The 27967-nt window shown below is 50.0% G+C and overlaps 1 protein-coding gene and 1 long non-coding RNA gene across 5 annotated transcripts in view; one reads left to right on the top strand and one right to left on the bottom strand.

Annotated features, from left to right (window-relative positions):
• KANSL3 (KAT8 regulatory NSL complex subunit 3) overlaps positions 1-21444 on the top strand; it is a 92372-nt gene extending 70928 nt beyond the window's left edge. For 3 of the 4 annotated variants that reach the window (XM_048829378.2, XM_048829374.2, XM_048829375.2), the window contains 2 exons: positions 13763-13828; positions 18487-21444. In XM_048829378.2, the coding sequence (XP_048685335.1) occupies positions 13763-13789 (27 nt within the window). In that variant the 3' untranslated portion in view covers positions 13790-13828; positions 18487-21444. The remainder of the gene's footprint in view (positions 1-13762; positions 13829-18486) is intronic. The other variant, XR_012666135.1, reaches the window with a different exon arrangement.
• On the bottom strand, positions 59-27967 carry LOC142070156 (uncharacterized). Its single transcript, XR_012666136.1, has 3 exons — positions 27687-27967; positions 18247-18549; positions 59-190 (listed from the first exon to the last, which is right to left on the bottom strand). It is a non-coding gene; the product is annotated as an uncharacterized LOC142070156 (long non-coding RNA).

The following is a 27967-nucleotide window of genomic DNA, read 5'->3' as shown; positions in this document are numbered from 1 at the left end:
GAAACCCAATCTGCCTTTGATCAGCTGAAAGAAGCACTGACATCAGCACACCTGTTTGTTCACCTGGACCCAGCTAAGCCCTTCCTGGTCAAAGCAGATGCCTCCAGTCATGTGATCAGAGCCGCGATATCACAACTGAGTCCTTGAATCTTCTCCATCCCCTGAAAGTTCTGCTCCTGAAAGTTGACACCTGTGAACAAAATTACAAAGTCTGTGACTAGGAACTGCTGGCCATCAAAGCCACCTTTGAGGAACAGCATCGTCTCGTGGAAGGCGTGTGTTTGCTAGTTCAGGTGTTCACGGATCACAAAAATTTGGGATACTGTGAATGGAAAAGGTTCTCAATCAGTGCCAGATGCACTGGTCCCTTTTTTTTCTCCCAATCTGATTTCACCCTGACTTGACATGCTGGTACCCAAAAGGGCAAGTCGTGAGTCATGCCTGTGTAGCTCTGAGCCCTCCTATGCCTGATGAGTCACTCCTGAGCCAACAATGTGATAAGTCATCAGAGGCCATTACCTCACGGTCTCGTGATATGCCCCATGCTGTTCAGTCGGGGGCCTTCCAACCCCCAAGTGAAGAGCCACCCAGGTGATCTAGGCTCCTGAGGGAAGCAGTCTCTCCAGCCTGCTCAACATCACTATCTGACTGGGACCACGCCCATTGCCTCGTTCTGACAGACTGCCCGTGCTCCTCCTGCCAGCCCTTGCTCCTGCGCCCGGTCCTTCCCCGGCCTGTGCCCATTTCCACGCTAGCCAGCCCCTGGTCCAGCCTCCGTCTACTCCAGCCTCAGCCGGCCACCCAGTAGTTCTGATGTCAGTCGTGGAACCAGTCTTATTGGGGAAAGGAGCAGGTGTCGCTCACTCGATCTCCCTTGCACACTCAAACTCCCCTTGCACACACACACAGGAGCAGCCAGAATCAGGTTCCCTGACCCTGTTTCATAGCTCCCCAGGCCTTTGTGCAAGGGTGTCAGATCATTGGGGAGGGGTCCTTCATTTTCTCCCGCCCTCAAACCCCATTACGCTCTCTCTACCAGGCTCAGTCCAGGGTTCTCCTCACCAAAGACCCTGGGGTCTGTTCAGCTCCTCACCATGGGTACAGCTCTGCCTGAATGGCTTAGCCTGGTGCTGCCCAAAGGCCCTGCCAGCCAGGTCCTTGGAGGTGCTTTTCGGGTGGGTTTATAAGAAGATGTCATGAAAATCCATATTGACGTGCTGGGGGTGGGAAAATGGATTAAATAAAGCCAGGCAGCCCCCTGGACAGCCCAACAGTGTCCGAAGGGGCCTGGCGCTGTCCCGCGAAGGCGTCGGCTCACAGCTGTGGAGTTACTGTCAGTTTCTGCACTCGGGAGCAATGCATCAGAATCAGTCAGAGCTTCCTGGTCAGGCAGGGAGGGAGGGTCTGGCTTGAACTAGGGAAGGCCAGGAAAAAATCCCTCCCTGCACCTGGAAGTGGGGAATCAGTTACGAGTCCTGAGAGCACAAGCAGTAAAACCAGGTGGTTTTTTTCTTGTTGCATAAAGACAATCTCGTCCGTCTCCATATACCCACCCTGCCATTCAGTTAGACCCTGCAACGTCCACACTAGATTCCCTGGGAGCAAGACGACTAATCCAGTTGTGTGTGAACTGCTGGGGGGGGGCTGCGGAGCAGGTGGGGTGGCAGGACATCAGCAGAGCTGTTGATGGGGTGAGCCCATGTCATGAGCCCATCTCTGAGCCTGAGGAGTCAGCCCTCAGACTGGCTCCCTGGCAACCAACCAGGGCTCGGACAATCCACAGGTGCTGGTCTAACCAGGTGACCCCAAGGCCAGGGATACAAGCTCCCAATGAGAGCAGCCCACTCCAGTCTGCTCAAACTTGCTTCCTTGTGAGGAGTATCCCCCACCGCTTGGTGGTTCCGACCTGTTCCAACCTCAGCCTGCTCCTGCTCCAGCCTTGTGCCAGGCCTGCTCTTGGGTCCTAATTCCTGCTCTCACTCCTGGATCCAGTCCCTGGCCCAGCCACGAGCCCTGCCCACTGCTGCCTCACTAGGTCTGCCCATCCACTTCCCAGTGTCTGCCAGTCTGAGCAGACTCCCTCCTTTCTGGGCCTGGGTCCAGCAGCTGAGCTGGGGACCCCGGGAATGTGCACCACTGAAATGACCAAGTTGGTCCTTTGGGGTCAAGTTGCCCAGTTGCATCTGGAGAATGCTTCCCTCCGCGCTCAGATCCCAGCAGCCACGGTAACCCCACGACAGCTGAATGTAACTGTGGAGTTGAGTTCTCGAACCAGGCCCCCTCTTCTGCCCACATGTATGTTGGCATCTATGAACTGTCATCCTCTGCACCTGCAGGTCTTGCTCCATCTCTGGGTCCCAACTGCACCTGATGGGTTCCCCCCAGGGTTCCCCCTGGAATGGGGATACCACTGAGCCCCCTGACCCACCAGCCTGGGCTCCCTCTCACACTGCTGCTGTGACAAACTGCAAAGCCCTCCAGCCTCCGTACAGGTAGGCCACACCTAGATGCAGGCTCTGTCCAGCCCCTGCAATGAACCAATGGTGGAAAGGCTACAGCTGAGGCAACTGGTGGAAATGATGGATGGTAGCATGCTGCCCTCTGGTCCAGCTATCCGTGAACTGTGCCCCTCCAGGCCTTGTCTTGCCTGCGTCCCCTTTAGCGCCGTGATTGCCCAGTGCTTGTTTGGCGAGCTCCTGCTTCTGGGGGACTTTAAAACCTGTTGCTGTTCGGTTTTGTGTCTTTTGCTAGTTACTCTTCAAATTCCTCCTTGGCCTGTGTAATTATACAGCGACTGGCCAGAGCGTGGGCGCCTTCCTATTTTCCTCAGCAGGATTCAACTTCCACTTTTTAAAGGGTGCCTTTTCGCCTCTCACCACCTCTTCTACTCTGCTGTTTAGCCAGGGTGGCATTTCTTTTAGTCCTGTTACTGTTTTTTTAATGATTATTTTGCATGTACATTTAGTTTGAGTCTCTGCTACGGCGTTTTAAAATCTTTCCCCTGCAGCTTGCAGGCATTTCACTCTTGCGATGGTTCCCCATTTTTGGGTCGTTCCCCTTTTTGAAGTTGATTTCTTTGGTATTTTCCGCACTACAAGGACGTTACATTTAACTATATCACGGTCAGTATTAATGAGCGCGTCCGCTATATTCATCGCTTGGACCAAATCCAGTGCTTCACGTAGGACTAAATGGCGAATTGATTTCTGCTAGTCCCTTGGCATCAGCAGGCTCTTTCACCACAAGACCAATTTCCTTGCTTTGTGTATCTTTTCAGTCACGAGGAGCTATTTTGTCCCTCTGGTGTCTGACAGCGCTGCTGGAGACTCCTAACACGATTTCAGCAGCATCAGTGCAGGCTGGTGATAGGATAAACTCCCCGCACCTCTTGCGTGAGGCTGCCTTGCTGGTCTAGTGGGTTTTGAAGGCACAGTGCAGGAGGCCTGCCAGGCTGTCTCCGAGGCAGAGGTACTTTACAAAAGCACTTTTCTCTGTTCTGAGGTCAGTTGCCCATCTCTAAAACAACTCCCGCTGTCTCCTGGCATGCGGCTTATGTAACTGGAGCTGGCTGGAGCGCCGGCTTGGTGTCATGCTTTCCTTAGCCAGCGCGGCATCACCTAGCGCACATGCTGGCTCTGGGAACAAACTGCCGGTACCTGTAGATACATAAATTCCAAGGCCAGAAGGGACCATTGTGATCATCTAGTCTGACCCCCTGTTTCACACAGGCCAGAGACCTGCCCACTATAATTCCTAGAGCAGATCTGTTAGAAAACATCCAACCTTGATTTTACAATGGTCAGGGATGGAGAATCCATCCCAACCCTTGGTAAGCTGTTCCAGGGGCTAATTAATCTCACTGTTAAAAATTTACACCTTATTTCTGGCTGTATTTGTCTAGCTTCAACTTCCAGCCATTGGATGGTGTTAGACCTTCCTCTGCTAGACTGAAGAGCCCAGTATCAAATCTTTGTTTCCCAGTGTCACGTTATTGACTTGAACTGGGACCACAAAGATCATTGTTGCAACCAAGGTCCTGTAGTGGCACCAAATCTTATATAAAGGGGGTCAAATAAGGTGTCTAAGACGAGGTTATGGTTTGCTGGTTAGGATCATGCTGTCTATATGTGGGTATCATTTTTATAGTTGAAGTTATGAATATTGGCTCTATACTGTCTATAGTTCAAACTTATGCTCTGCTTCTGGGTGACACCCCAGACAAGTTGGTGTCAGCTCTGCCTAGCCTGCTTGATGGCTCATTAAGGACCATCAGCTACACAACTGACCCACTGAGAGAAGGCAGACACGCCTTGGGACTCAGCAAGGTGTGCGGGGACCTGCCTATGAAGAGAACTCTGAGGTGTTTCCAGGCCATGGGATGGGCAGCTTGTCTTTGGAACAAAGAAAGCAGAGACCACATGGCAAGAGACTATACAAAGCTGCTGCAGCTCCTCCATCTTGTCTTCAGTCCTGCTTCTGACCTCTGGAGGGACTTTGCTACACTGAAGCTTTGAACCAAGCACTGAACGACCCATCCAAGCTGGGGATGTTCTCCAGAGACTTGATTTGAACCTGCCATTTACTGCATCACTGCTACAAGCCTGAACCAAGAACTTGGCCATGACTGTATGTCATTGATTCCATGTAACCAATCCTAGCTCTCATCTTTATCTTTTTCCTTTTATGAATAAACCTTTAGATTTTAGGTTCTAAAGGCAAGGGGGCTTTGCAGTGGCTTCCAGATGAAAGTGGTTGGGGTTCAGTGGGGGTCTGGGTGCAATTAGTTGGGGGTCAGTGGCCTGGGGGTCTGGATATGGGGGCTCAGGCTCGTCAGGGTGGGGGTTTGAGGGCAGAGAGCTCAGTGGAGGGTGGTCTGGGTGCAGTGGAGGGAGTCCAGGGGGCTGGGAGTCTGGGTGCAGGAGAGCTCTAGATGCACAGGTTGAGGGTCAGTGGGGTGGGGTTTGGCTATGGAGGGCTAGGAGGGTTATGGGTGAGGGTCAGGCTCGGCAGTGGTGTCTGGGTATGGGAGGTCCAGATGCACAGGGGTTGAGTGGATGGGTGAGCAGCTTCCCATACAATGATCCCCCCCCCACCCTCCTCCCCCTCCACAGCTGAGCAGTGATTGGGGCAGGAAGCAGTGGAGGATGCTGAGCTTCCTGCAGCTGGGGGAGGTTTCTGGAGGTGGGTCTGACATAGCCCAGCCACTCCATGCAGGGGAAGAGGAAGTTTTGTCCTCTCCTGCCTCCAGCCCAGCCAGGACTAGCAGCTGATCCTAGCTCAGAGTAGGAGCCACTGGCTGGGGTGTCCCCAGCCCTGCAGGGATTTACCTCTTCGCCGGCTGCTCTGCGCGCCTGAAACAATGAACCTGCACAGCTAGGGAGTGCTGCGTGGCTGCTCTTACAGCTTCTCTTTGCTTCCCTATCAGAAAGTCATTTTTCTATGGGGAAACAAAGCAATCTGCAGGGGGGATAAATTCTGCGCATGCGCAGTGGCACAGAATTCCCCCACGAGTAGATAATCATTATATAAACCCAGAGTACTCCCACACCTTGAATACTGCATGCAGTTCTGGTCACCCCATCTCAAAAAAATATATTAAATCCAGAAAAAGGTCAGAGAAGGGCAACAAAAATGATTAGGGGTTTAGAACAGCTTTCATAGGAAGAGAGATTAATAAGACTGGGACTGTTCACCTTAGAAAAGAGACAACTAAGGGAAGATATGATAGAGGTCTATAAAATCATGACTGGTGTGGAAAAGGTGAATAGGGAAATGTTATTTACCCTTGCCTACAGTACAGAAACCAGGAGTAACATGATGAAATCAATAGGCTGCAGGTTTAATATAAACAAGAGGAAGTACTTTTCCACACAATGCACAATTAACCCATGAAACCCCTTTGCATGGTGGGATGCTGTGAAAGCCAAAAGTATAAGTGGGTGCAAAAAAATACTGGATAAGTTCTTGGAGGACAAGTCCATCAATGGCTGTTAGCCAAGATAGGGATGCAACCCCGTGCTCAGAGTAACCCTAAATCTCTGATTGCGAGACTCCGGCAGGGGTCGATCACTCCAACTGCCCAGTTCTGTACACTCCCCCTGAAGCTGTAGCGCTGGGCATCGTGGGAGACAGGACACCAGACGAGCGTGGCAGTTCTGATCTTCATATGGTTTTACTGGGGCATTGTAAGTGGCTAGTTTTGAAAATTTAGCTGGTGTGCACCCAGCCCAACCGGTTCGGGGCTCTAATCCAATTGTACGGAAATTAATGGGAGTTTTGCAATCAGCACCAATGGGGGTGGGTTCAAGCCAGCGAAGAGTAACTCTTAGTTGTGTATAGCCAGAGAGCCACAAGGCAGACTTCAGCCCAAGATGGCTGGCTTGTATTTTCAGACCAAAGTTAGAGGATTTCTGGAGCAATCGGATGTCTGCCTCAGAATGACGAATCTCAGTCCTGCAGTAGAAGAGGGACAAAATGCTACTTGTATTTCCTTATGAGGAAGGACTCAGATGGGAGTCGTTACATCTGCAATGCCCCGTCCTTCCTGGACCGGGCTGGAGAAGCATCAGTAGCTCCGTGAAGGTACAGAGCGCTTCTGCTGACTCACCCGGCAGCTGGACACGTGGGTCTCATTATCTCCATTGATCAGGCTCTGACAGCGTGTCAGGGTGAATCTCTCTTGAAGTTCGTTGGGCAACACTGGTGCAGGGAGGTGAAAAGTACGTTTCACTCTTCCAGTTTCAGTGAACTGAGTCCCCCAAATTGTACAGAACTGATGGGGCTTTCTCTAAGACTACAAGCTTTCCATGTGGGCGGGTCACGTGGATTAGCACTGCATTCTGCTCCGGTTTTCTCAGTCGTCTAGTGCAAAGGCAGCACCGTTGGAAAATCCAAGCCACGCCAGTCATCGGCCATTTTTTAGATTGTGAAACCGAACTGTTTTAAAAGATCCTTTACCGCTCTCTGCATTAATTAGCTAATGCAGCCGTGTCAAAATCGGAGGAGAGACAAAGCACAGGGTGTTGCAAGGACCAATTACTGTTTGTTCAAATAAGCTGCAAATCAACAGTGCAGTATATTGGTCATTCTTATATGCTGGAAAATAAGTACTGCCAGAATCCTTTTGCTGAGAGCCAGAATCAAGAGCAAACTGTCTTTGTCACCAAATAAGCAGATTAGTCCATCCCCCGTCCTCCCCCCAACTATCAACCATAACAGCTGACTCAACAAAACTGTTATTGAGACTAAATCAAACACACAAAAAGCCCCCAGGGAAACAAAAGCTCAGGAGACAGGGGGTGCTGACAAGCACCCAGCTATGCGCTCACAGAGCACATGACCCCCACTCCCGCTAACCCTGCAAGCGAATGAAGACATATCAACCCCCTCCTGATAAGCCCAATACATGTCAAACCAGAATGTAAATACCGGCTGAGAACAGAGAGGCCCAGAAGGGTTCTTACACAATACTCAGGTTTGGGGTGGACAATCAGTGGCTCCCCCATCCAAGATGGGGACCCTAAACCCCTCCAGTATGTTCTTAGATACTTACAACACAACAACAGTTCATGCAGAACTGGTGGGGTGTAGGACTAGAGCTCCCCAAACGCCACTGCCATAGAATCATAGAATATCAGGGTTGGAAGGGACCCCAGAAGGTCATCTAGTCCAACCCCCTGCTCGAAGCAGGACCAATTCCCAGTTAAATCATCCCAGCCAGGGCTTTGTCAAGCCTGACCTTAAAAACCTCTAAGGAAGGAGATTCTACCACCTCCCTAGGTAACGCATTCCAGTGTTTCACCACCCTCTTAGTGAAAAAGTTTTTCCTAATATCCAATCTAAACCTCCCCCACTGCAACTTGAGACCATTACTCCTCGTTCTGTCATCTGCTACCATTGAGAACAGTCTAGAGCCATCCTCTTTGGAACCCCCTTTCAGGTAGTTGAAAGCAGCTATCAAATCCCCCCTCATTCTTCTCTTCTGCAGGCTAAACAATCCCAGCTCCCTCAGCCTCTCCTCATAAGTCATGTGTTCTAGACCCCTAATCATTTGTGTTGCCCTTCGCTGGACTCTCTCCAATTTATCCACATCCTTCTTGAAGTGTGGGGCCCAAAACTGGACACAGTACTCCAGATGAGGCCTCACCAATGTCGAATAGAGGAAGACGATCACGTCCCTCGATCTGCTGGCAATGCCCCTACTTATAAATCCCAAAATGCCATTGGCCTTCTTGGCAACAAGGGCACACTGTTGACTCATATCCAGCTTCTCGTCCACTGTCACCCCTAGGTCCTTTTCCGCAGAACTGCTGCCTAGCCATTCGGTCCCTAGTCTGTAGCGGTGCATTGGATTCTTCCGTCCTAAGTGCAGGACCCTGCACTTATCCTTATTGAACCTCATCAGATTTCTTTTGGCCCAATCCTCCAATTTGTCTAGGTCCTTCTGTATCCTATCCCTCCCCTCCAGCGTATCTACCACTCCTCCCAGTTTAGTATCATCCGCAAATTTGCTGAGAGTGCAATCCACACCATCCTCCAGATCATTTATGAAGATATTGAACAAAACCGGCCCCAGGACCGACCCTTGGGGCACTCCACTTGATACCGGCTGCCAACTAGACATGGAGCCATTGATCACTACCCGTTGAGCCCGACAATCTAGCCAGCTTTCTACCCACCTTATAGTGCATTCATCCAGCCCATACTTCCTTAACTTGCTGACAAGAATACTGTGGGAGACCGTGTCAAAAGCTTTGCTAAAGTCAAGAAACAATACATCCACTGCTTTCCCTTCATCCACAGAACCAGTCATCTCATCATAGAAGGCGATTAGATTAGTCAGGCATGACCTTCCCTTGGTGAATCCATACTGGCTGTTCCTGATCACTTTCCTCTCATGCAAGTGCATCAGGATTGATTCTTTGAGGACCTGCTCCATGATTTTTCCAGGGACTGAGGTGAGGCTGACTGGCCTGTAGTTCCCAGGATCCTCCTTCTTCCCTTTTTTAAAGATTGGCACTACATTAGCCTTTTTCCAGTCATCCGGGACTTCCCCGGTTCGCCACGAGTTTTCAAAGATAATGGCCAATGGCTCTGCAATCACAGCCGCCAATTCCTTCAGCACTCTCGGATGCAACTCGTCCGGCCCCATGGATTTGTGCACGTCCAGCTTTTCTAAATAGTCCCTAACCACCTCTATCTCCACCGAGGGCTGGCCATCTATTCCCCATGTTGTGATGCCCAGCGCAGCAGTCTGGGAGCTGACCTTGTTATTGAAAACAGAGGCAAAAAAAGCATTGAGTACATTAGCTTTTTCCACATCCTCTGTCACTAGGTTGCCTCCCTCATTCAGTAAGGGGCCCACACTTTCCTTGGCTTTCTTGTTGCCAACATACCTGAAGAACCCCTTCTTGTTACTCTTGACATCTCTTGCTAGCTGCAGCTCCAGGTGCGATTTGGCCCTCCTGATTTCATTCCTACATGCTCGAGCAATATTTTTATACTCTTCCCTGGTCATATGTCCAACCTTCCACTTCTTGTAAGCTTCTTTTTTATGTTTAAGATCCGCTAGGATTTCACCATTAAGCCAAGCTGGTCGCCTGCCACATTTACTATTCTTTCGACTCATTGGGATAGTTTGTCCCTGTAACCTCAACAGGGATTCCTTGAAATACAGCCAGCTCTCCTGGACTCCTTTCCCCTTCAATTTAGTCCCCCAGGGGATCCTGGCCATCCGTTCCCTGAGGGAGTCGAAGTCTGCTTTCCTGAAGTCCAGGGTCCGTATCCTGCTGCTTACCTTTCTTCCCTGCGTCAGGATCCTGAATTCAACCAACTCATGGTCACTGCCTCCCAGATTCCCATCCACTTTTGCTTCCCCCACTAATTCTACCCGGTTTGTGAGCAGCAGGTCAAGAAAAGCGCCCCCCCTAGTTGGCTCCTCTAGCACTTGCGCCAGGAAATTGTCCCCTACGCTTTCCAAAAACTTCCTGGATGGTCTATGCACCGCTGTATTGCTCTCCCAGCAGATATCAGGAAAATTAAAGTCACCCATGAGAATCAGGGCATGCGATCCAGTAGCTTCCGTGAGCTGCCGGAAGAAAGCCTCATCCACCTCATCCCCCTGGTCCGGTGGTCTATAGCAGACTCCCACCACTGCATCACTCTTGTTGCTTACACTTCTAAACTTAATCCAGAGACACTCAGGTTTTTCTACAGTTTCGTACCGGAGCTCTGAGCAGTCATACTGCTCCCTTACATACAGTGCTACTCCCCCACCTTTTCTGCCCTGCCTATCCTTCCTGAACAGTTTATAACCATCCATGACAGTACTCCAGTCATGTGAGTTATCCCACCAAGTCTCTGTTATTCCGATCACGTCATAGTTCCTTGACATCACCAGGACCTCCAGTTCTCCCTGCTTGTTTCCAAGGCTTTGTGCATTTGTATATAAGCACTTGAGATAACCTGCTGATTGCCCCTCATTCTCAGTATGAGGCAGGAGCCCTCCCCTCACAGACGTTCCTGACTGTGCTTCCTCCTGGTATCCCGCTTTCCCACTTACCTCAGGGCTTTGGTCTCCTTCCCCCGGTGAACCTAGTTTAAAGCCCTCCTCACTAGGTTAGCCAGCCTGCTGGCAAAGATGCTCTTCCCTCTCTTCGTAAGATGGAGCCCGTCTCTGCCCAGCACTCCTCCTTCATGGAACACCATCCCATGGTCAAAGAATCCAAAGCCTTCTCTCCATATGCAGTGTGGGTCACCACGAGATCCCAAAGCTCTTTTCAGCAGGCTTATGATCCCCATTTTAAAGATGGGGCAAGGGAGGCACCAGCTGGCAAAGTGACTTGCCCAAGGTCACAAAGTAAGTCAATGGCAGAGCAGGGGACAGACCCCAGCAGTCCTGCTTGCCGGGCCCATGCTCAATGCACTAGGCCAAAGCCGGAGCTCTCAGAACATGGGGTCTAAGGCAGCAGCCCAGCGAGGAGGCAAAAAGGCATTAGTCTGGCCCCTAACTGCCTAAAAACAACAAGGAGTCTGGTGGCACCTTAAAGACTAACAGATTTGTTTGGGCATAAGCTTTCATGGATAAATTACCCACTTCTTCAGATGCAACCCCTCTGAGACCTAGTTGCATACAATCTCAGGTGGGGAAAATCCACAAGCCAATCTGTACACAAAACATAACAAACTGGCACCCTGGGGCTGTCATTAGAGTAGTTATCTGTGGGAAGAAACGAAAATCTCGGCAGTTTCTGTTTGTTCAATAGCCACTAGCTTCACTGTCCCCCGCTACACACAAGAGATACTCCCCCCAGGTTCCAGCCTCTTCCACGCAGAGCCTGGCCCACTACATCGCAGCATCCGATGACATGAGAGCCTGTAATCGTAGCGCGGTAAGATCTTGCGCCTTGCAGAGCTGCGCTCTCAGGGGGAGAGGTCCCTCAGCCAGGCACATGCAGCTTTGTTCTGGGCAGGTGTCTGCAGGCAGGAAAGCAACATGGTCCCTGAGAGGTCTGTGCAAACACGCACAATCTAGTCCTCAAGCAGTCCCCCGAAGCATGGGAGACAAGCCTGGTGCAGGGGCGAGGGGCTTGCTCTGCGAGACTCCGCTGCCCCTCACACTGTCTCAGCCATAATGACTCCTCGGACGTCGAAGGCATTACGCCGAGGTCGAACTCAGGGGAGATCAGACTCAGGCCTATCCCAGCCTGGCCCTTGCAGGCTGTGTGACCCTGGGCCAGGCATTCAGGCTGATATTTCAGGGGCTTAGAGACTATGGGGAGGAGTGTGGGGTATAAAAACTGAGAGAGAGAGAAAGACAGCGAGCCTCCCTTGGCTGTGTTCCAAGACAAGGTGGGTTGAACAAAGCCCCTCTGTTGCCCGCTGTCCCCCCGACATTTAGAGGTGCTGGTTCCCGAGTCTCCCCCCATTTTCCTGGACATGCCAGTGGCCACATCAGCGGCATCTTTCCCCATTGCTGCTTCAGACTCCAGACGAATTCTGCCCAAGCCTGGCAATCTCTCGGAGGCTGGAAGCCTGGGTTCCCAGTGCGTGCCCGTGGGCATTAGCCCAGCATACGAGGCTGTGCCACTCTGGCATATCCATTGGCTGGGACTGGGCTGCTGTTTGTCAATGCCGCCTGTTGGACCGAGTGGCCTGGGGAGGCAGCAGCTGCAGGATGTACCCAGGAAAGGGCCCGTGCAGTTATCACACCGCTGGGATCGGCGCCATCAGGAGCTGCGCTGAGACCTGACCTGTTGTCAGCAGGCGCTTGGCTTTCAAATATGGAAAGTGGACTCAAAACCAAACGGCGATGTTACATCTAAACCAAACCGCAGCAGGGACGTAACAACGTACCAGGGAGGGACCAGTTAAAGGGACGCTATCAGGTTGGATCGATCCACTACTAAAGCAAAAAGAACAAATAAAGGAGAGCTGATAAACTCAAACAAACAAACTCCTCGTTGTTTTTGTGGATACAGACTAACACGGCTACCCCTCTGATACCTGATAAACCCAGGGAGTCTGTGTTTCAGCCTGGCCTTAACTGGACCTCTGTTTTGCGTAGCGAATTTGTGATGTGGTATTTTGCATCGGCAGTGATGTGTGGGTGTGTTTTAGGTCATTCAGAGGTGGCTGTCCCTTGATTTGTGGGCAGAGTCTGAAATGGAGGACTTTGCCCTCAGCCACATTGGCACATGAAAGTTGTGGGTGCAAAAGCCAGGGCCAGTCTTTACAAACCTATCCCAACCGGGATCAAAATGTCACATTGTTTATTTTTATGTCAATGAAAACTTTTTTTACAAATCTAACCCGCACCCTGCAGTGTTGGAAACCCGACCATGTTCACTTCGTGCTACGTTCCTCCAGTTTCACAGGCCACTCTTTTATTAAATACATATTGTTCAAAAATCTGATTGCTTGACATTGTCCCATAATAATGCCTAGCTGTTCGGAGCAACATCCCATTGGTTCTGGCACTGTATTTCCTGGGTGTCATTTCTTGGTCAGATTAGGGACATTGATGTGTACAGAGAATGCCAGACTTCACTTGTATCCTATTCTATGCCCGCTGAGTGGGAGGTGTCAGTCATCGCCAAGTCTACTGTGCCTTTTCCCATGGATATGAAACCTGTGTTGTGCAGGAGGTCAGACTAGACGATCAGAATGGTCCCTTCTGACCTTAAAGTCTATGAACTGGGCTTGTTTAGTCTGTGGAAGAGAAGAATGAGGGGGGATTTGATAGCTGCTTTCAACTACCTGAAGGGGGGTTCCAAAGAGGATGGAGCTCGGCTCTTCTCAGTGGTGGCAGATGACAGAACGAGGAGCAATGGTCTCAAGTTGCCGTGGGGGAGGTCTAGGTTGGATATTAGGAAACACTATTTCACCAGGAGGGTGGTGAAGCACTGGAATGGGTTACCTAGGGAGGTGGTGGAATCTCCTTCCTTAGAGGTTTTTAAGGCCCTGGCTGGGATGATTTAGTTGGGGTTGGTCCTGCTTTGAGCAGGAGGTTGGACTAGATGACCTCCTGAGGTTTCTTCAAACCCTAATTTTCTGTGATTCTAACGCAACCCAGAAGGGACTGGATTTCAGTGACAGGTGAAGGAGTATCTGTGCGTATCATCAGTGAAGCATTTGGGGTTGGGAATAGGGCTATAGAAATGTAACTCATCTGCTAACAAACATCTGCAGTTCCTGATGTCTATACCCAGACCCAGCATTTCCTTCTCCATTCACAGCAGGTGAACATTGTGATTCCTTTTAGGCACTGCCTCATCCTGATATTTCATGAGAAGATCCTGTTCCGAGTTATCAGCAAACATCAGTGGAGGTAATGACATTTTGCCAGGTGCCCCAGGATCTCGGCACAAAATAAACATAAAACTCAGGAGTAAAGGTTCTCCTTTTTTGAAAGCCATTTGGGCACATTAGCTCCTCTAAAAGGGACGGGAACAGTCAGGGTCCTCTGGCGTGACTATAAATCCAGGCAGCAGGTTTCTGACAGACCTCATAGGGAACTGTCTCACCCCTGGAGCCATTTCTTAGCGAACTCCAGCTCCGTCTGTAGGACACTGAAAAGCCAAGATGGTGAGTTGAACTCTCTGCTTTGTGTCATGCATCTCTCTCTCTCTTCTGTCAGGGCTTTCTTTACAATGGAGAAATAATGTTCAAGCCATCATCGGGTTACAGATGATCTAGCTGAACTTGTAGGAATCTAAAGACTTCTCTCCATTAGAATAGAGCCAAGCAAAGAACTGATTTTTCAGTTCAGTGGCAGGCCCGAAAAATAAAAACAAAAAAATTGTTTTGGGTCAAAGATTTGTTTTGAAATAAAAAGTCAAAAGGTTCCTTTTTGACATTTTTGAAATGAAGTGTTTCAGCTTTAAAATTTAATTTATTTTTGGCTGAAACTCTTCCCTGAATTCAACCTGAATTTGCCAATAGCTTCAGTCAATCCAAAACAGCATTTTTGTGTGTGAATAAACTATTCCCCCCCCGCAATTTGCCCAGCTCTACATTAGATCATAATCTCAAATGCAAATATTACATCTACTGATGAAAACAAAGAACTTTATGGGGGTGGGGCTGGGGGAAGGGAGAATCAGTCTTTACAAAGGGTACATATGTGTAAGCGGGGGAATGGTCTGGCTATTGGGGAGAACTTTCCTGGCTCGCGAAAGGATCTGAGTCCTCGCTCCCGCCCCCTTTACCCAGAGCCCTGCCTGACCTCGAGGGCTCCCCTCCCACTCTCCCATGGGGCAGAGTCCGCGGAACCCCAACAAGGCTGAACCCAGGATTCCTGGGGGCTGGACCCCCAACCTGGTCGTGGTTACTTGGGCAGGGGCGAGGGTGTCCCCACGCCGGGGTGCTCTCTCTGCACTGATTGTTACACAGTTCAAAGCAAATACGATTTACTAAACAGCAACCAATTAAAAAAAAGGGGGAAAGGCTAAAGGAAAACCCGACACCCGCTCTGTGGCCCGGGGACGTCACCACCAGCTGATCTGGGATGTCAGGGCAGTTCAGTCTGTTCCTCACACGTCCCAGCCCCTGCCCAGGCCCTGGCTGAGCGGCAGGGAGGCTGTGGGTCGGACACTCGCTCTGGCGGTGGCCACACACCCTCAGGCTCTCGGTGGCAGGACCCTTCCTCCCAGCATCGCTCCCGCCTTGGCAGGGTTACGACCCCCCCTTCAAGTCTGGCCTGCAGGGCCTCTGGGCTGGGGGCGTCTCCCTGCGCTGGGCCGGCTGCCCAGGGTCCCCCCCTCGCTCTGTCCAGCTGCTCACCGCACCCGGCTCCGGATGGCTCCAGCCCCAGCCCCCGGGGCTGCCTTTTCTGGCCCCTCTGGTCGCTGCAGCTCTGCTCCCAGCACAGGTCTGCTCCCTGGGCTGCTTCTCTGGCTGGCCCAGCCCTGCTCCCCAGCTCAGCTTGGCCCCTGCTCTCTCCTTAGCTCGGCCCCCACTCTGTTCCAGGCCATTCCCGCTCACCCCCTGGCCTCCAGACTCCCACATCATTAGCCTCCCTGCCCTGTCAATCCAGCTGACCTGGAGCATTGGCCTCCCCCCATTGCCCCTGGGGACTGTCAGTCTCAGGGTCCTGATTTCCCATCCACCCTTCCCCTTTCTTTTGGTACTGGGAGCTAACCTCTCCATAAAGCATCCTTTGTCCTGAGTCACAGTCATGGATTGCAAGGTCAGGTTGCGATCATCTAGTATCAGTACCCTTGTCCTTAGTTTTGTCCAGAGCTGTAAGTGTTTAGACAGGTTTCTTGGGTTGTTTCTCATCTCATCCACCCTGTCCTGCACGAGGAGAAGAGCTCACACTCTGCTGTGGGGATGGAAATAGGAAGCGTTCGCCAGAGCCAGCACAGATCTCCCGGTCAATAGGTAGCTCGAGAGAGGGTGTGTGGAAAGGCAGACAGGTAGCAGCTCCACACTGAGAGAGGTTGCCCAGCGCTGTGAGTAGCGTGGCCCGTGGAATGCCCTCCCGGTAGCCCCCGTAGGGTTGCCTATGACATATTGGGCCTGGGTTTAAAGCCCCGATTCTAAGGTCCCTTCAAGTGGAAGTGTCGTAACCAAGCCCAAGCTGTAGCTGTTCAAACATCAGTCTGTCAGGGAAACCTCCAAAGGAGGGAGCGTCCAGGGCCCAAGAACTGAAGTCCAGGAGGGTATGTTTACACTGCAAAAAACGACCCGTGGCAGTGAGTGTCAGACCTGGGTCAAATGCCTCGGGCTCACAGGGCTTGCGCTGTGGGGCTGAAACTAGCCCTGGAGATGACTGGGCTCTGAGACCTGGTATGTGGGGAGGGTCTCGAATATCTACTCTGCTATCTTTAGCCCTGTGGCACGAGCCCCGTGAGACTGAGTCACTGACACGCGCTGCCATGGGTCTACTTTTGCAGTGTAGACCTACTCAGAGAACACAGTTAGGGCCTGATCCTGCGCTCCCTAGTTGAACACAAAAATCTCTGCCCGCCTCAGGAACAAATAGATTCTTTGTTGTGACTCTTCCCCCTGCTTCAGCTTGTAGCTGCCGAGGGCAGCGGGAGTGGGTTTGGAGAAGCCTCTGGCTCACTCTGGCATGGCTGTGATGGGACCCAAAGGGAAACATGCCCCTCACGCAGAAGAGCAGATTAGCATGATGGCAGGGAGGGGTTGTGAAAAAGGGAGGAGATAAGGGGTACTCTGGGAGGACTGTCCCCCAGAATAAGAGAATGATTCGTAATCAACAAGGGATGAGATTTTCAGAGGTTCCCAGTCAATGGACCTTGTGCTCCTTTGGAAAATCTCACCCCGTGGCATTGGGTAGGATCCCATGGGGGCAGACGTGGGGACTGTTACCTCCCTGCTCCTTTCCGCTCCAGGCTGGGGGAGCCCTTTACCCGTGTTCTTCGTCCCAGCCGGTCCCCCAGGCAGTCTGAAAACAAACGTATCGTTCACCCTGCAGCACTCATTTGAGCTGTGGTTTGACGATGATACAGCTGATCATTGTAAAGCCTGGGGGTTTATTTGAATAATAAACTAAAATGATAATAATAATGTCCCCTCCCATCTGGGTCACTGGTTCCAATCCAGCCCAGGTTGGGAATGTCAGAAAGTTATTGCCACCTTGTGGCTGTTTGGCTGGCGTGAGCTGAGTTTTGTCAAGAAAACACACGTCTGACCGTGTCCCATGCCTCGCGGGCAGCTGAACCTGCTGCAAAAACTGCCCATCTCACAGCTGCGGTTAATTGATTCTCTACTTGGCAGACTCAGCAGAGAACTCAAGGTTTGAATTGGCCACGGAAATTGGGTTCAGTCTTGGGACGATCTGTCCCCAGTAGAGATACGTTGATTGGGCGCAGGCAAACCATATGCGTTTTAATGTGGCTAGACGTCAATGTAAACATCTAGGAACAAAGATCGCAGGCCACACTTACAGGCTGGGGGACTCTGTCCTGGGAAGCAGGGACCCTGGCAAAGATTTGGGGTTGTGGTAGATAATCAGCTCCCAGTGCAACACTGTGGCCAAAAGAGCTAGTGGCATCCCAGGGTGCATAGCTGGGGAATCTGGAGCAGGAGTTGAAAGGTGATGTCAGCTCGTAGCACAACCATGCTGGGATCCAGTGTCCAGTTCCGGTGCCCACAATTCAAGCAGGATGGTGACAAATTGGAGAGAGGTCAGAGAAGAGCCACGAGAATGATCAAAGGATTAGAAAACAAAGAGAAGGTCAAGGGGTGACTTGATCCCAGCCTATCAGTATCTACACGGGAAACAAAGATTTGATACTGGGCTCTTCAGTCGAGCTGAGGAAGGTCTCACATGATCCAATGGCTAGGAGTTGAAACTAGACAAATTCAGACTGGAAACAAGACGTAAATTTTTAGCAGTGAGAGTCATTAACAACTGGAACAACTCACCCAGGGTCCTGGTGGATTCTCCATCCCTGACATTGTTTAAATCAAGACTGGTGGGGGTTTTTAACAGATCTGCACCGGGAATTATTGTGGGGAAAGTTTCATGGCCTGTGTTGTTCAGCGGGTCAGACTAGATGAGCGCAATGGTCCCTTCTGGCGTTGGAAGCCATGAAAGTCAGAGTTAGTGCACACTGGCAGGGAGCGGGGCTGGAACCCTTTGTAGAATGGGGGTGCTGAGAGCCACTGACCCAAACTGTAAACCCTGTGTATGATGGAACCCACTTCAAGCCCGGGAGTGGGGCAGCCCCCCTAGTTCCTGCACCTATGTTGGCAGGGCAGTGTGGGGAAACTCACATGGTCATTGTTTGTGCTGGACCTGCTCTGTGGTTTGCAGTCTGCCAGGGTTTGCTGGAGGGACACACCGAGAGGATAGCTCCTTGCTTTCTTTCATGAGAACGATGCCCGTTCTTGTACGGCTGCTGGTTAAGGCTGCGTGTTCTGAATGCAGCCGGGTGTTGGAGGGCGGGAACTCCAGGGTGGTTCTGTAGGGAGCCTGTGAAGCTGCTTCCATGAATTCTGTTGCATCTTTTGCAGAAGACCCTGCTCTGTCTGACCATGGTCTGTGCCAGCCTGGCTCTCTGCCGTAGGGTCGGCTTTCTGATGAACAACGAGCAGATAAAAGAGGGTAAAGTTATAATTATTACTTCAGGCAAATGTTTATTTGGCACAAGTGGCAGACTCTGAGCTAGTCCCAGACTAGCTGTGGGCCTTGCAGGCCTGGAGAGACGTGCCTTGCTGGAGCTGGGGGTGAGGCGCTCAGTGAGATGGCAGGTCAGGACTCAGATGCAGCATTTGTTTGTACCAAATGTCTGGCTCTAGCCAGTGTTATCAGTCCTTCACTGTCCTGTGTCTTTGTCTTTCCATGCTCTTCCATGTACGCATGCCCACCTGTACACACTCACAGCCACTCTGCAGAGCACGTCTCTGTTCTGAGCCACCCCTACGAGAAAGAGCCCAGGAACCAAGGAATTTCTACTTTCACAAGTCCATTTACTATATAGTCCTCAGATAGAGGATGTATCAGACATTAAACGGATAAGAACAGATTTAAAAATTTTATTAAGATGATGCTAAAATAAAAAAAAACGGTACAGAGTTTAAGCATAGAAGTTTCTGGTTATCAAGGAATAAGGTACAGATTATCAAGGGGTGCGAAGTTCGATTTAGGATCGGGTGGCATAAGGAATACATAATCTGCAATCTCCCTGATTTGGGGTAAAAGTTTAACCGGTCAAAGTACAGACATTGAGATATGGGGGTATGTTGTTCATATAATGACTATGTTCAGGTGTGGAGTATAATTACACTTGATCTTAGCCAAAAGGCCGAGGTGAACTTCGTTCTCCTCACAGCTGAGATCTGGCCATTACAGACTACAGGTGGCTCTCCATTACAAAGTAACCTTCAGAAATAAACCAAATCCAATTTATGAAACTCATTACCCTTCTCTTGAGGCCACTCCTCCCAGCAAGTCCCTGGCAGCGTGTGCAGGGTGAGAACACGGCACTTTGACAGCGCTGCTGCCAGGCTCATACAAAGGCATTTGATCAGCAATCTGCTGGGGCTTATTAAAGAGACTGTCAAAAGGCAGAAATGGATCATGAGCTGCTGCAAAGCCTTTGGAAAGGCTTTGCAGGAAGGTGAAGCCACACTCCTGAGCGTTTCACTGAGCAAAGCATGTTAATTAGCGAAGTAATTATGTTACAGGACCCTGTACCAAATAGGCTTGGCATTTACCCCCCTGCCAAATGTACAGCATAGACCTTAAGCAGACCTGCGCAAATAATGGATTTGTCAGTTTCTGGCAGTGCAGAAAACTTTTTTAAAACATGGTTTCAGGTCAAATAAAAAATGAAATGTTTGATTAATTGAAAAGTTAAAGAATACAAAAACAAAAACCCAACTCAGTTTTGGGTTGAACAAAATGTTTCTTTTCTGTTTTGAATGTTTTTTAAAGTTTGACTTTTTTAGAATTATTTTTCTTTGTTTTATTCATCATGATACAATTCGGTGAAACCGACATGAACACATGACATGTTTTGGTGCCACCTCGTCCGCCTTTTTCACCTGGTGCTCATCCTAATGCACCAAGGGTGGGTAATTACGATGGGTGGGTGAAATGGGTTAGTTAAAAACGCAAGACACTTGAGTAGTAAGTAGCACTTGGCGCATTCCCAGCACCTTCCATATGAGGCTCTAACTCACCCTGCAAAGAAGGCCAGCATGAGACCTGTGAGCCATCTAAGGGTCAGACTGAATTTCAAAGGAGTCTGCAGGAGGTAGCCACTCAAGTCCCATTGAATTTCAGTCCAGCCTAGGTCTTTCAGGACTTACTTGGGGTCGGTGGTGCACAGACCTGGTGCTAGCTCTCCACGTAGGAGTGAGTTTCACTCCTTAATGAGTTAAGACTCAACAGCATCCCAGTGAGGGAGGAACCTTTCCCGAAAACTGAATCGAAACTTTAGGTTGGGGGTGAAAATACCGGGTGAACTTTGAGTTTGTTCACTCGTTTTCCGGCCTCATCCCACCTGCCCAAACTGCTGAAACACTGCCCGAAGCGCCAGAGCAGGGAGCTCTGAAATTCCCCAGAGCTTGGTCTGGAGATCCTGCCTGATGTCCAACCAAATAGGGCTTCATGGCGTGCAGGTCCCCATCAGTACGTCTGGATCCTGTTCCAACCTGAGTGGAGCTAGTTCACCTCAGTCTGGGACAGTTCCTCAGATTTGTCACCCCAAAAGAATGGCTCAGCTTTGGGAATCTCCCCCACATCCTCTGCAGTGAAGACCGATGCAAAGAATTTACGCTTCTCTGCAATGGCCGTATCTTTCTTGAGTGTGCCTTTAGGACCTCAATCAACCATGGCCCCACGGATTGTTTGTCAGGCTTCCTACTTCTAATGTTCTTACATTGTTTTGAGATTCTTTTTTGCGTGCTTCGTTTAGTGGGGCTGATGTAATTGCTCAAACGCCTTGCTTGGGATGATTTTCAATCTTCTTACCCCACTGGCTACAATTAGAGGTGTCAACGTGCTGGTTAAAGGCTTCTGCTGATTGTCCTCAGTTTCAGAGACCTGTATTTATAACCTTAATTGATGCTTAAATAAATGGATGCTTTTAAATGGAACAGCCACTTAATCAAGCCAAATATGAATCCATTGCAGAGTCCTGACTAAGAAGTTTCTACTCTGGACACAAAGCCTCTGACTGTACAAAGACTTGGTTTGAGATCTATCTCTGTGCTGCCCTTTTCATCCCAGCCGTACCCTTGGGTTGGGAAGTGTGGACGCACAGGGGATTCTTGGGGTCTCAAGAGCTCCTGAGCTGTATCCAGGCAGTTGAATATTTCAAGTGGATTTGCAATGTTAATAATTGCTTTGTTCAATGACTGTTCTTTGGCTAAAGCATTTCTTCCAGCAAGATAACTAGGTCCGAGTTGAAGACATCAAGATATAGCTTTGCATTTAGCTGCATTAAAACGTATTTTGGTTACCAAGCAAGTGACCTGTTCTCATCGTTTACCACTCTGCCAATTTTTGTGCCACTCACACATTTATCAGCTGTGATTTACATTCACTTCCAGATCTTTGATGAAAATGGTGAATAGCATCAGGCCTAGAACCAATCACTGTGGATCCCACTAGAAACACCCCCAGTCAATGATGAGTCCCAGCTGACAGTAACTTCTTGAGATCTTAAAGAAACAAGATGGGTGAGGTAATGTCTTTTATTGGACCAACTTCTGTTGGTGAGAGAACCAAGCTTTGGAGCTAAAAGATACGACCTTCACCACCTTGTCTCTCTAATATGCTGGGACCGAGACCGCGTTACCTAGGGAGGTGGTAGAATCTCCTTCCTTAGAGGTTTTTAAGGTCAGGCTTGACAAAGCCCTGGCTGGGATGATTTAACTGGGAATTGGTCCTGCTTCGAGCAGGGGGTTGGACTAGATGACCTTCTGGGGTCCCTTCCAACCCTTATATTCTATGATTCTATGATTCTATGAACAACACTGCAAACACACTGAAAGATTGTTGAGATCTGTCACTTAGCCAGTATTTCTTCATTCAGTTAATGTGTGCTCTCTCGTGGAGCTAATTTTTTATGAGACCGTCATGCGGTACTAAGTCAAATGCCTTGCAAAAGGCTCAGTAGTATTACATCTATGCAGTTACCTTTATCAGCCAAACTTGTGAGCTTATCGATGAATGAAATCAGTCTGTTTATGTTAACCTGAATTTGATGGGCTAGTTGTTATGGCTTGCCACTGATCGCATCCCACCAGAAAATTTATAGGTCCTTGTCCAATTCAGACTACAGGGTCAGAGAACTCAGAGAGTTCTATATAGGGAGAGGACTTTTGGGGTGCCTTGGCAAAAACACTGAGGACAAAACCAAATTGATAAAAACGTCATTGAGAGTAACAAAAGAATAATAAATGCTATGAAACTTACGACTGCAAAACAGTAGAAGAATTCCAAAACTCCTGGTGGTAACGTTCCTGTTATAAGTACCTTAACCTAACATACTCGCACCCTTCCTTGAGGAGCCGGTAATAGGAGGTGAAGGACCAGCCTCACTCCTGGCATGCCCGATAACAGGATGGTGCTGGCTTCCCCAGTAGTTAGGAATGTCGAGTAGTTATACTATACTGCACAAGCTGAGCTGACAGCGTGATAGAAGTTAGAGTGATAGGTAGATAAAAAAGATAATCTACAGAATATAGGAGAACAAAGAAAAGAAAGAGCTAAAGACTAAAAGAAGGCTAAAAGAGAGCTCATAAAAAGAAGCTCCAGACTTCTTCCGTACATGGTATTTTATAGGATCCTGACACTATGTAATTCAGGCCTAACCTACTGTACCCAAATCTTATTTCTGTACCCTAAGAAATGTAGGGGTCCCCTTCTCCGATAGGTTAGTGGATTATGACACTTACTCTCTATATATTAATAAGGATTATCTCCCTCCAAAAACTGCCAACCTAGGCTCTCTTGGCGACTTCCATGTCGTGGTGTACCCTGTGGTTACTAACCGGTTGTAGACGCTGGATAAACTTGTTCAGTGATGTGTGTCATTCCTCCCTTTGGTTCCCCAAAGTTCAGGGACCATTCTTATCTGTGCCAAAGGCTACCAGCTTTTCTGCTGACTTACTCTTAACTGATTATACTTTTAGCTATATAGCATATCTTACCGGGTACAGGCTGGTAGGCTTCTTGCATTTCAGCAAAACTTATTCTCTGTATAATTATTAGGAAATACATATCATATGCCTCAGCACATCCTAAATTCAAAGGAATTAATCCTGATAAAATATAAGAATGAAATGGATTAATTCAGAAAGAGAAACATATTATTTGATACGGCTGGCTGGATTAGTAGGATATAATAGCCAGCAAAATAATCCTATGGGCTACATTTAACAAGACCTAGTTTCCATAAAAATTATGTTGACTGCTATTAATATATTCCCAGCCTTGAATTCTGTATCAGCTGAGTCATGAGATGGATCTCTCTCTCTCTCTAACCCCAGGCCGTGCCTGATGTCATTCACCAGCTTTGATCACATTCAGGGGAGTATCACGACGAAAGATTTTCAGTGGTGTAGCATTTAAAGCGAGTAGTTGCTTTTCCTTGGCATCTTATAAATTGCCCGGAAGCAGCTAAATGTCTGATTCAGTTTGGGGTAGTGCTTGTCTTCTGTTTATAACATGAGGTTCCTTACTCATGTGAGGGAGATTTAGGTTAGATATTAGGAAAAACTTTTTCACTACAAGGGTGGTGAAACACTGGAATGCGTTACCTAAGGAGGTGGTGGAATCTCCTTCCCTAGAAGTTTTTAAGGTCAGGCTTGACAAAGCCCTGGCTGGGATGATTTAGTCGGGGATCAGTCCTGCTTTGAGCAGGGGGTTGGACTAGATGACCTCCTGAGGTCCCTTCCAACCCTGATATTCTATGATTCTATGATCACAGCATTGACCCATTTTACCTGGGGCTGCGCACCAAATCTTAAATGCTTCTCAGAAAAAAACAACCCCTGTACTTGGAAAGTTACAAATGAGGCCGCTTTTCTGAATACACCAGATGAGCAGAATGGTTCTACTTCACCGTTGTTCCACTTTGGGAACCTCTGCAGGGTAGTTTGGATGTAGGTAGTTATTACATAAAACCCCCGAACAATGGCTCCTCTGTGCATGTGATAATGACACACACGCAGGGGCGGCAGGTTTGTATAATTTTTGGTGGTGCCCAGACTGGGTCTAGTCCCCCCGCTGCCCTGTAAGCTGATATATATTTTATTAAATAATGTAAAAATGGACTGGAAACTGTAAGCGTTTAACAGTTTCCCTTTATTGCACAATATCACTGTCATAAGAAAAAATTATTTAACCAAGAATGTCAACGTTATTAATACTCTTTTGAATACGGAAACAACCAAGCACTCTTTGATCAACAACCCCCAAAAGCAAATACTTTCTAAAATTAAAACAAATATAGGGTTTGGGTTCGGGTTGCTGGTTGTTAGTGGTCCTACAAATCAAGAATTCGTTGCTGGGATAAAATGAAGCTACAACGCGCCGGCGCCAGAAGATTTCAAGGGTCAATTAAAAGTGGGAAGTCAGACGCAGCACTTGCCTGCTTCAATATATTATATTTTGTTGTACCTGCTGTGACGAAGTGGGAATGTTCTTCCTGTTTTCTCTGAATACTGTGTGTGTGCCTCAGTTTCCCCTAGGCATTTCTTCAGGACCTAGGTGGTGGGATAAGGGTGTGTGATTGTTGGAGAGCCCTAGAGAGCCAGTGTGATGCTGTCCGCCACACTGTGCCCCTCCTGCAGCGTGTCCGCCCGGGCGGGGCTCCTGGGGAAGCCAGAGGGCCCTGCCCCCCAACTCCACTGTCAGACGTGACTCTCGGCCAGCCAGTAAAACAAAAGGAACGCAGTATAAAACAGAGCTTGTTGTAGGTACAGAAAACAGGACCCCTCAGTCTGTTCCAACTTGGGGGGTGGGGAGCCCAGACCCAAGTTCTGGGCCTCTCCCCGTTTCCCCAGCCAGCTCCAAACGTACACTGTCTCCTGCCCCTCCTCTGGCCTTTGTCTCTTTCCCCGGGCCAGGAGGCCACCTGATCTCTTTGTTCTCCAACACTTTCAGTTGGCACCTTGCAGAGGAGGGGCCCAGGCCATCAGTTGCCAGGAGACAGGGTGTCGGCCATTCTCTGTGCAGACAGCATCACACTGGCCCTCTAGGGCTCTGCAACAATCACACCCCCTTATCCCACCACCTAGAGACTTAAGAAATGCTTAGGGGAAACTGAGGCACCCACACAGTATTCAGAGAAAACATTAAGAACGTTCCTGTTTCGTCACACCAGTATACGACCAATTATATACTTTAAAGGGTGTAATATAATCAAGTATTGTGCTAAACACGATCATACCCCAGACTGATTGCCAAAATTTAAGTTGCGTGTTTTTCCCCTCAGGTGAGGGCTCTGGGATGGGGCTGGGGATGAGGGGTTCACACTGAGGAGGGGGCTCAGAGCTGGGACTCAGGGTTGGGGTGCTGGGGGCACAGGCTCTGGGGTGGGGCAGGGCCGGGGAGCTTAGGCTGCCTACAGGCTGCCCCAGGGCTAGGGTCAGAGAGGAGTCTTCCCCGCCCCTCCCCACCGGCAACACCGAGCTCCGGGTGGGGGAACCCCTCCTCTTCCCCCCCTGACTCCCTAGCACACTCACTCTGCACGTGCTCCTAGGGCCCCACTCAGGTCCAGGAAGCCCCCTCGCCTCCCCTATGGTGGGGGCTGGGTGGGGGCTGCCGTCATGTGTGGCCTCCCATGCTGCTGCCCCTGACCATAGCCTCACTGGGGGTGGGGGGTGGGGCTGCCCCTTGCCCAGTGTGGGGCAGGAGGGGTGGCTGTGCGCGCAGGCAGGAAAGCTTTCCTTCCGGCGGCAGGGGCGCTCCAGGGAGGGGCGCCGGGCGCTCCGGGGGGTCGCATGGGGGGGGCCCGCTCTAGGCAGGGCTGGGGGAGAGAGGGGGCTCTGGGACAGTTCAAAGGAGGGTAGAGGCCAGATGTCAGCCTGTGGCTGCATCCTATCTAAAGCCATGCACGGAGCACATGGTAGCAGGAAGAGAGCTGAACAGCACACGGCCTCACGTTTACCCCCCTGGTTTTCGTGTTATCTGTGTTCCTAGTGTTACTCTGCCAGGGGACGCAGAGGCTCGTGAAGGTACTGAATAGGGCATCATTAATACTCTGTGGTCCCCAAACTGTGGGGCGTGCCCGCCTAGGGGGTGCGGAGGAACATTGGATGGGTGCAGCAAGGCATCACCCAGCCCCGTTCCGCCCCAGCTCTGCTTCGGCCCGGCCCCCGTGCCCCGGCTGCAGCTCTCCTCCTGGCCCCCACCCCAGCCCTGGTTCCCTGGGGGAGGGGGTGTCGACAGGGATAAGGGGGGGTCGCAACTGTGAAAAGTTTGGGTTCCACTACTCTAGCCCTTGGTATCCTTAATCAGTCAGAAAGAAAAGGAGGACTTGTGGCACCTTAGAGACTAACCAATTTATTGGAGCATAAGCTTTCGTGAGCTACAGCCCACTTCATTGGATGCATTCAGTGGAAAATACAGTGGGGAGATTTATGCTCAAATAAATTGGTTAGTCTCTAAGGTGCCACAAGTCCTCCTTTTCTTTTTGCGAATACAGACTAACACGGCTGCTACTCTGAAACCTGTTAATCAGTCAGCAAATTCCTCTGTCTCAGGCTGCTGATGCTTCCACACAGCTAAGAAACTGGGCGTTGATAGACCCTGAGGACCTTAAGGGAAATAGGTGTTAAGCTCTGTGCACTCTCCGAGCCTTTCACCAGGCCTTTGGGTGGATTGGAGCTTTGGTTTGCCACAACCGTTTATCATGCCCTGGTTCATAGCATCTCCCTCCATCCTGGCTTGATGCAAAGAAATCCTTGAAGAGGCTCCGGACAGTATCGGGGTGGAAACACAACAGTTCCTGAAGCCTCTGGAGCACGGATACGAGTGTGAACGTTGCCATCTAGTGTTCAAGTAAGCACTGGCTTTCTGTCTCCGACTGTCCTTCATGGGGCATGATAAAGTGTGTAACACAAAGTGGGCATGTCTACGCTGCCAGGTAAGCCCGGGCTCAGACTCAGGCTCAAATCCTAATCCCCCTTCTGTCTACACATGAATCTCTCTGACTTGGGCTTGGACCCAGGCTCCTAGGACCCCATGGGAGTGGAGGGGCAAACCCTGAGTCCAGCTGAGTTCCAGGGTTCAAGCCCTATTGTTCTGAAGCATGGACCTGGCCACACCAGACTCAGACCAATGCTATCCCACAATCCCATGGGCTGAAATTCTTTGTCCTCTTTATCCCAGGAGTCACCAATCAACTCCCAGGAAACAGAGTCAACCTCCTTTTTTCAAGCACAGTTTGGCGTTTAACAAGCCGTCCATTTTATTCTGTCTGCTCCCTGAGCTGCAAACACAGCGAACCTGCTCCTGTCTTTGCAGCGCCCACTGGCCAGAAAAGGTCCTTTGCCAGGCACGCTGCTTCCTGGTCACAGGAGCATGGTCAGATTTTGATGAATCTCCGGGGTGAGGCGAGCAAAGCATCAGGTTTAGTCAGAGCTCTGGGAATGATTACGTCTACCCGCAAAGAGGAAAGAAGGTGGCAGCACTGGAAATTTATTAGATCGGTGACCAGAGCAGGGGGTGGCTTAAGCAACTCAAGACCACTTACCGCAAAGCCAGGGACCAGAACGCAGCATCCGGTTGATTCCCCCATGAATTTTGACACAATCCCAGGTGCTGTAGCTGCAAACTTAGCCCGTAGCAGGAATGCCAGATAGGGAGTCACATTTCAGGGAAAGGCCTGTTTTCAGGGCCTCCTCAGTAGCTGTCCGGCCCTCTCTATTCATAGATGAGCTGTTCACTCGCCATTCATTTCAATCCGTCGGTGGCACACGTGGCTGGCTTCCACCGGCAGCTTGGGATAAAACCTCTCTTTGCCGCTTGGGAACC

This window comes from Caretta caretta, chromosome 26, assembly GCF_965140235.1.
Source record: "Caretta caretta isolate rCarCar2 chromosome 26, rCarCar1.hap1, whole genome shotgun sequence".
In the NCBI taxonomy this organism is placed as follows: Eukaryota; Metazoa; Chordata; order Testudines; family Cheloniidae; genus Caretta; species Caretta caretta.
This window is presented reverse-complemented; position numbering and strand designations above follow the sequence as displayed.